The sequence below is a fragment of the Arachis stenosperma genome, chromosome 10 (assembly GCF_014773155.1).
Source record: "Arachis stenosperma cultivar V10309 chromosome 10, arast.V10309.gnm1.PFL2, whole genome shotgun sequence".
NCBI classification, from domain to species: Eukaryota; Viridiplantae; Streptophyta; class Magnoliopsida; order Fabales; family Fabaceae; genus Arachis; species Arachis stenosperma.
The window spans coordinates 71,099,203-71,107,689 of NC_080386.1; the positions used below are offsets into that span (position 1 = coordinate 71,099,203).

The window sequence follows — 8,487 nt, forward strand, 5'->3', positions numbered from 1 at the left end:
ATGATTTTATACATTAATTAATTTTCAATTTTAATTTACACTTATAATAATATTTTTAAATTTTAAAAATTTATTTTACTAAATCAAATTATTATTTCTTGTGTTTATTCAAAATTATTTTTAATTTAATTTATCAAAAATATTATAAATTTATTTTGAAAAATTATTTTTCAGAAATTAATTTTTATATATAAACTACTTTTTGAAAATTAAAAATTTAATCAAACGAATGACTAAGAATTATTTGCACTTTTGTAGTATGAGCTCCCTGCTCCCACATATATATGTTGCGGCTAGCATATGTTCACTTGATCGATCTTTGAAAATTTGATGATCAATAATGTAGGAATAAAAAACATGGTGTAATTATTTTGATATACTTTTTCTCCGTCCTCATCATGCAAATTATATTTGGGTGTTTGGTGATAAATTAACATGTCTCCTTTCAAGAAATTATATTTGACTAAAAACCAAAATACGTGTCTCCTCTGCTATCAAGAAAGAGAAAACAATACAATAATTTCAAAGGCGTGTTAGGTGACTTTTCACTCGCAAGTTCAAGTATTGTGCCATGTTTATACTTTACAAAGTGTTATATATAGCAGCTAGTTATTACACCATACACATGACACATTCAAACCTCACGCTTCACATGCCGTCAAATAGTGTTATTCTATCAAACGCAGCCTATATATACCTCCCTTAAGAAAATAATACTCTCTTAAAATCTAAAAGTTAATATTTTTAGGACATTGAATTAAATCTCAAAATACGTTGCAAGAATTTATATTTTAAAATAAGAGTTTAATTAATATGTCAAGGTTATTATTAAATTTTTTAAAATATTTTACTTTAATAAATATATAATAAATATATTGAAATTTAAATTTTGTATACTATTTTGTTCTGCCCTCCTGAAGATGAGACTATCATGAACTACAAGAGGTTGCTTCGGTGCTTTGAGTTGATGTCAGGCTTGAACATCAATTTTGAGAAGTCCAGTTTAATCCCTATTAACTGTGATGCGCAGTGGGCACGACGTATGTGTAATGTGTTAGGCTACAGACAAGAATCCCTTCCTGTTAAATATCTGGGAATCTCATTAGGCGCCAACCCAAGATTGATCAAGACGTGGAAGCCAATAATAGACAAAGTGGAGGAGAAACTTAGCCTTTGGAAAGCCAAGGTGCTCAACAAAGCTGGTAAGTTGGTGCTTATTAAATCTGTGTTGAATAGCTTGCCGGTTTATTACTTGAGCCTATATAAGATGCCAAAGGCTGTTGCTGAGAAACTGATTTCTCTACAAAGAAGTTTCTTTTGGAGTAGGGAGGATGGGAGTTCGGGTATGGCCATGGTGAAGTGGGAAGTGGTACAGGCTCCCAAGAGGCTAGGAGGATTGGGAGTTGGGGATGCTCTGTTACGCAATACAGCCCTTCTGTTTAAGTGGTGGTGGCGATTCTCTGAGGAAGATTGCCCGCTGTGGAAGAGGGTCGTGTGCTCTTGTAATGACTTGAACCCAACTGAGCTTCTATACTCTCAGAGACTACCTGATAGGGGCGGTCCGTGGAAGGACATTTGTCAAATACAGTTCAAGAATTAAGAAGTGAGGCAGAAGATGATAATTGGATTGGCTATGGAAGTGGGTGATGGGAGATGTACTCGGTTCTGGGAGGATGTCTGGATCATGGGAGGGTCTTTAAAGAATCGATTTCCAAGGCTTTTCTCTGTTTCAAACCAAAGAGGATCAGTGATAGGGGATTGTGGGTTCTGGGATGGGTTAACTTGGATATGGAACTTTCAATGGAGGCGTGAGCTGTTCCAATGGGAGTTGGACCTAGTGAACCAGCTTCATAACACTTTGAGAGTAGTTAAACTTGCGCTTGGGAGAGAGGATAGAGTTGTGTGGAAATATGATAAGCAGGGTATTTTTTCTACTAACTCTTTTGTGCAGGTGTTACAGGGAGAAATGGCTCCAGAGGATATCTCAAGCTACAGCTTCACTAGGTCAATTTGGAAAGGACTTGTCCCTCCCAGGGTGGAGTTATTTGTCTGGTTTGGCTTGATTGGCAGGGTCAATACGAAGGAGAGATTGCGTCGGTTCGGGGTTATTAGCCAAGAAGATTCTCTATGTGCCTTATGTAAAATAGGCGATGAAAATGATTACCACCTGTTTCTAGGCTGTAATTTCTCTTGGCAAGTCTGGTGTGCTTGGATATCTCATGTTGGCATGCAATGGATATACCCAGGTACAGTCAAGGAGCATTTCCAGAGTTGGACTGAGGCACCAAATAATAAGGAGGAGCGCAAGAGGTGGATGGTGTGTTTTTGTGCCATTATGTGGAATATCTGGCTGGAACGAAACAGGAGAATTTTTCAGAATAAGGAAAAAGGTGTTGAGGAGATTATCAACTTGTCTGTCCAGAGCTACACTGAATGGTTAGGTGCTGACCCCTTTAGTTGTTGATGGCAATGCCGGAGATGACAGAGGGTTAGATCAGTAGGTCTACTTGGTTACTGCTTTGTATTTTTATTTTTATTTTTATTTAGTTATGTTCTCGCTCCACTTTGTGTTGAGCTCCTATTTTCAAAAAAAAATTTTTGTATCTTCTCTATAATTTTGTTTTAATCAATAACATGAATATAAAGAATACATATTAACTAAACCCTTAAAATAAATGTTACACTAATTTAAAAATGATAGATGACCTTGAAATTAAATAGACAATATACGAGATATAAAAGTTTAGATACTACCAAAAAATAAAAAATAACAATTATAATATGCATGTACTAAAAATTAATAAAGATATACACAGAATAACTAATTTAATGTCTAATTTTTTTATTTAAATATACATTTTTTTATAAACAAAAAATCTTCCCATTCTTTATGTCCACTCAACTCTCCACTTTGGTCGTCGCTTCAAAGTTCAAATCAAACCCTTTTTAAATGAGCCAATTATGTTAATCAAATGCACGAGTTGTTAATCATTTAATTAGCTTTGCCTCCTATTTAGAAAGCCTTGTTTAGACTTCAGAGTTTAGACCGGACGCTAGCTACAATTTAATTTGATAATTTAATATCAACAACGTGAATACGATAGCTAAACGCAAGGTTACTCCCTTCTATTTGATCCACCATAGACGCGTATTTGAATATCAATTGCTAGTAGGAGCAAAGATCATAGAGAATAATGATATTCATTTTTTTTTTGGCGAATAAATATTTGATTTTACTCGTTCATACGTTACATTTTTTATTCGTAAAATATCATAACCGAAATCCTTACTCATTAGTTGGGATGTGTGTGGTAATTATATATAGAACAAGCTGTTAGAACTTTGAACATGACATTAACCTTACGTATGTGAGATTTTCAAAGTCAAACTAATAGATAATATATCCATGTGCAATAACAAATCTATAAAGTATGATTTCTGTTAATTTTTTTTAAATTTATTTGTTAGATTAATATTTTTTAGTCAAATAATTAACCTTAAATAGAAGAATGATTAAATTAGTTGAACAATTATTTTTGTTTGAGTAGTTGGATCTGTGGTAAATATTGGGTGCAAATAAAGGTTTTTTTGTCCTAATTTGTTGAGAAGGTAATAAAAAGGAAGAAGTTAATTGTATAGAGGATTATTTTTTCTTTGTTTTTTTTCTTTAATTTAGTGAAAAAAATTGTTATACATAATAACATAAGAATGTATTTGTAAGGAGACATATTGGAACGATTATTTTTTATAGCACATGGACTTTTTTCTTCTAAATTAACTATTCAACTTATGATGATTTCTAACCATAGAGAATTTTTTCTTAAGGATGGTCATCACTAGCTACCTATTATTTTTCTTCATCCGCTAAAGTGGACTTAGACTATTACTAATAATCTAATCTATTGATCACTCTCTATTTAGTATAACTACTAATTCAATATTCCCTAGTTTTCTTTGTCGTACTTTTCTAACCGGAAATTAAAGTCAAAAACTAAAACTTCCTCAACTTATGAAGCTCGGAAATTATTATATTGAATTTTTATTTTAGGGTAATTCACCTTAATAAAAGAAATAAAGTTTAAAATTATAGACATATTTTAACTTACAATAGATTACACACTTTATCCTAAGTGCATCTATATAAATCAAGTAGGCAAATTTGAATTAGCATGAAAGATAATAAATCAATTCGATTTATTAAGGGAAAAACGAGACAAAAATAGGACAATACTAAATCAAACCAAACTTTTTTGAATTACACTGAAATACATGTTCAAGAATAAATCGAAATGAACTGCATCGATTTACTACGGATAGGGTATATGCATGTATATCCCATAAGGCCATAAGCGAAGAATTCTACTTGTAATATATCAAAGCAGTTCATTTCGATTTATTTTTGAAAATGTATTTCAGTGTAATTCGAAAGTATTGTCCTATTTTTGTTTCGTTTCTTCCTTAGTAATTGAATTGACTCCATTCGATTTGTTATCTTTCATGATGTTGGTATCAAAAATGAATTTTTCTCGACAAGAGGGCATTTTGACTGCCAATGATTTCGATTACACAAGCAATGTTTCGACTACAGAAACAGAAAAGGGCAAGCTAAAGTCAAAGAAAGATAGTACAAAGAAAATCAAAGTCGAAAGGTAGTTATCGCCTTTCTTTGATCATCAAGACTTGCTACTTGACCTTTAAGATGAGTGAAAAACATGTGTGCAAAATTTGAAGAGCAAGCTGAAGAAAATGTGGGACTTGAAGACCAAGAAAAACGTGGGTATCAAAACTTGGGGAACAAGATTTTTCATGGTCAAAGCAAGGTTATGGCTGAGAAAAAGGAGAAAGTAAGATAGTGAACAACATACTCCATGGCAAGTCCATCTCGATTGTCTATAAATAATAGAAACTTAGAAGAGATCTAAGACTTTTTCAAAAACACTAGATCATCACAGATAAGCCTCCGCTAAAATTTTCAGTACCAGCGACGTAACGGAAGACCATGGAGCACAAGTGCATGTGAGTGTTGGAAGTCCACTTTTATTTGCTTTTCTTTTATCTTTTTTTTCCATTTTCTTTTCATTGTTTGCTTTACGCATTTTATTTTTTACTTCTATTCTTCAAGCATTTTGCTTTTTTTCAATTGCAATTTTAAAGCTACATTTGTTTTATTGCAATTCTTTATTATTTGCCACAATTCAAGCATTTCATACATTTTGACACGAACGCTAAGTAATTCTTGGGTTGAGCCCACTCTTTTTCAAAGGAGTCCTATCTGCTCCCCGATGCTTGAGATCTTAATACAAGTTTGATTCGACACCCTGTCGAGGTTACAAAAAATCAAGTGAAATAAATTGGCACGACCAGTGGGACCTTGGATTAAGTAACGTGTCAAATTTTGTATGCAATTACGCATTGGCAAGTTAATAATGACTGATAGAGCCTCTAATTTGACGGATACGTCGAATAATGACACTCGTGAAAACATAAGAGGCCAAGAGGCAGAGGCTAGCCCATCAAGTCGAACGACGAACCCTATTATCACAGAAGGAGTTCCTTCGACTGTACTCTGTACATGGCCTCCATATGGAGTATAGCCTCCATATGGATTGCCTCAAAATTACTCTCCACCATTGGAGAATCCCAACACAGGATATATAGCAAGTACAACCATGACAAGGAACAACCCCTTGTATAATCCTACATCTCTTATAGGATATCCTCCGGTGGGTATGTCAGCCAATCATAACCTTAATATGGCAAATTATAATTCTTATCAATATTTGATGAATAATCTCCCATATTTAGGGTCGATACCTATGTCTTTGCAACCTAATATAGTAGTGCCAAAGGTCATTTTGACACAAGGTACAGGGGAAACCCCAGTATGGTTGCCAGTTAATGGAGGACGTGGCTTCATATTTCTAAAGATGTCGAGACAAATTTCCATCAGAATAAAGTCTCCTAACACGGTCGAAACTTTGGTTGTATTTAGATAACAAGTTGAGGATAGCCATCATGATTTGGTCAATATGCTTACACAGCAGATGGCTACAATTTAAATCCTATAATGGAAAATAATAATGCAAGGATAGAGCAAATAGCTCGACGTGTCGATGATGTTGTAGGAGCAGTCAATTGACCATTTATAGCACCAATAGGTGGAATGCATGCAAACAATCCTCAAGTAATTTTTGATAGAGGAGATGATCCAAATAAAATTTTAAATGAGGCAAGAGCAAACAATGCTACTCAAGCTTATGGTCAGAATATAACCCAAGCTGTCGAATAGATTTTGAATCGAGTAGGGTTAAATATTGGGGTGACAAATCAACCCTATTTCATTTCTCTCTTTTCAGATTATGTCTTGCAAGCTGAACTTCCTAGGGGAGTCAAAAATCCTAAATCCCTCACAAAGTTTGTAGATGAGAGTGGAGAATCGACGATCAAGCATATAGCTCATTATATAGTTGAAATCGGTGAATTAGCTGGTAATAAATATTTGAAAATGAGATATTTTTCTTTCTCTTTGACAAAGAATGCATTCACATAGTTTTCAAATTTGCAACCTAACTCAATCCATAGCTAGGTTCAATTAGAAAAAAAATTATGATCAATTATTTAGAGGTGAGATGAAAGTAACTTTGTCTGATTTATTCACTGTGAGAAGGAAAAAATCCGAATCAATTGATGACTATATGATTCGATTCAAGAATATGAGAAAAAAATGTTTCACTCCTATTCCTCAACCTTAAAATAGTCAAAATGGTCATCAATAATCTCAACTTCAATTTTTGAAAGAAATTAGTGAACCAGCAATTCCTTGACTTGGCTCAATTGGCTGATAAAGTTCAACAAATTGAAAAGTTGAATAAAAAAATATGAATCGAGCAAAAAAAATATTTCTTTAATAAAAAAGTAAATTATGTCGACTGTATTAGTGAAGAAGAGTCGAACAATGAGTCTGCCTTTGCTCCAAAATTAAAATATAGACCCCCATATGTGTGTCAATCTCTTAATCCAGCAAAAGACAAAACTCCTTTGATAGGAAGAAGAAGTGACTCTTTCGACTTGACAAAAGCTGAACAAATTTTTGATATGTTATTGAAAGATAAATAGCTTGTACTCCCTGAAAGAAAAAGAATGCCATCTATTTCTGAAATTAGAAATAAAAAATTTTGTAAATTTCATCAAGTCTCTGGCCATTATACTAATAATTGTATCCGTTTTAGGGTACTGATACAAAAGGCAATTGATAATGGTATATAGATCCTATGCTTATATCTCCATAACCCCTTTTTTACTCGAATCTGATGGTAACCAGATCGCAAATCGATCTTCGAGAATACCGATGCGCCTTTCAATTGATCCATCAAGTTGTTTATCTGAGGAAGTAGATATTTATTTTTGATGGTAACCTTGTTCAACTGCCTATAGTCTATGCACAACCCCATTTCTCCATCTTTCTTCTTTACCAACAGCACTGGAGCTCCCCATGGTGATACATTAGGACAAATAAACTTCTTTCCAAGTAAGTCATCCAACTGCTCTTGAGTTCTACCAATTCCAATGTACGATATGGTGTTATGGAAATCGGTCCAACTCCAGGTATCAAATCAATGTTGAACTCTATCTCTCGTTGAGGAGGAAACTCTAGAATGTCTTCAGAAAAAACGTTAGGAAATTTCTTCAATACTCAGATCCGTTCCAAATTTTGCTCGCTGCCGCTTGAGCTAGCCGATAACGGAACGTACCCCTCAAACTCACTCCCGTTATAAGTAATTATCATAGGATTTAAATAAAAACAAGGAATAACACAGGTCCAGTATGCACATTATCAGACAAAAAAATAGCAGTTTTCTCAAAATAGTCAAGAAAAACATAGTTTTGAATAGTCAATCTAATCCCAAAATAACATCTAAACCATGAAAAGGTAAATAAATCAAGTCATGTGTAAAGGTTCTACTTCTATATCAAACTCTACTTGTCGGCACACTAGGCTAGTCATAACCTTTTGGGATGTAGGTGTATGAACAAGCAAATCAAAATTCAACTTGGAGAAATCTAATCCCAACTCTCGCGTAACAGTTAAAGAAATAAAAAATGCGATGCACCAGAATCGTAAAGTACAGATAGGAAATGAGTCTTGACATAACATTGACCTTGGATCAGGGAGTCCGAATACACAACATCTTCAGCAATTATTATAAATACTCTTCCTTGCTGTTTGCGGCCTAGCCACTCCTTGTACTGACTTCTTTAGACAATTACTCCCTATATGTCCCAGTTCACCGTAATTGTAGCAGAGTTTTGTTCCAAAATAACAAGGCCTACCAGTGTGATCCACTGCTTACACATCAGGCCTATCTGAATCTGCTGAGGTTGCTTACATGCATTCTGTCTTGGCCTATTTCCATTTCCAACAGTAGAGCGTGTAGGAAAGTTCCTAATTTGCTAATTTTCTCGCATAGCAGGTGCCTTAAAATTAAC

The 8,487-nt window shown here is 34.1% G+C and overlaps 1 protein-coding gene across 1 annotated transcript; it reads left to right on the forward strand.

The window, feature by feature from the left end:
- The first annotated feature begins 1,615 nt into the window (after positions 1 to 1,615).
- Positions 1,616 to 2,464, forward strand: LOC130957211 (uncharacterized). Its single transcript, XM_057884084.1, has one exon. The coding sequence runs from the start codon at positions 1,616 to 1,618 to the stop codon at positions 2,462 to 2,464; it is 849 nt and encodes a 282-aa protein (XP_057740067.1).
- The last annotated feature ends 6,023 nt before the right edge of the window (positions 2,465 to 8,487 follow it).

Bases quoted from the DNA above. Each gene is read 5' to 3' on its own strand.
- LOC130957211 (XM_057884084.1), top strand. From the start codon at position 1,616: ATGATAATTGGATTGGCTATGGAAGTGGGTGATGGGAGATGTACTCGG.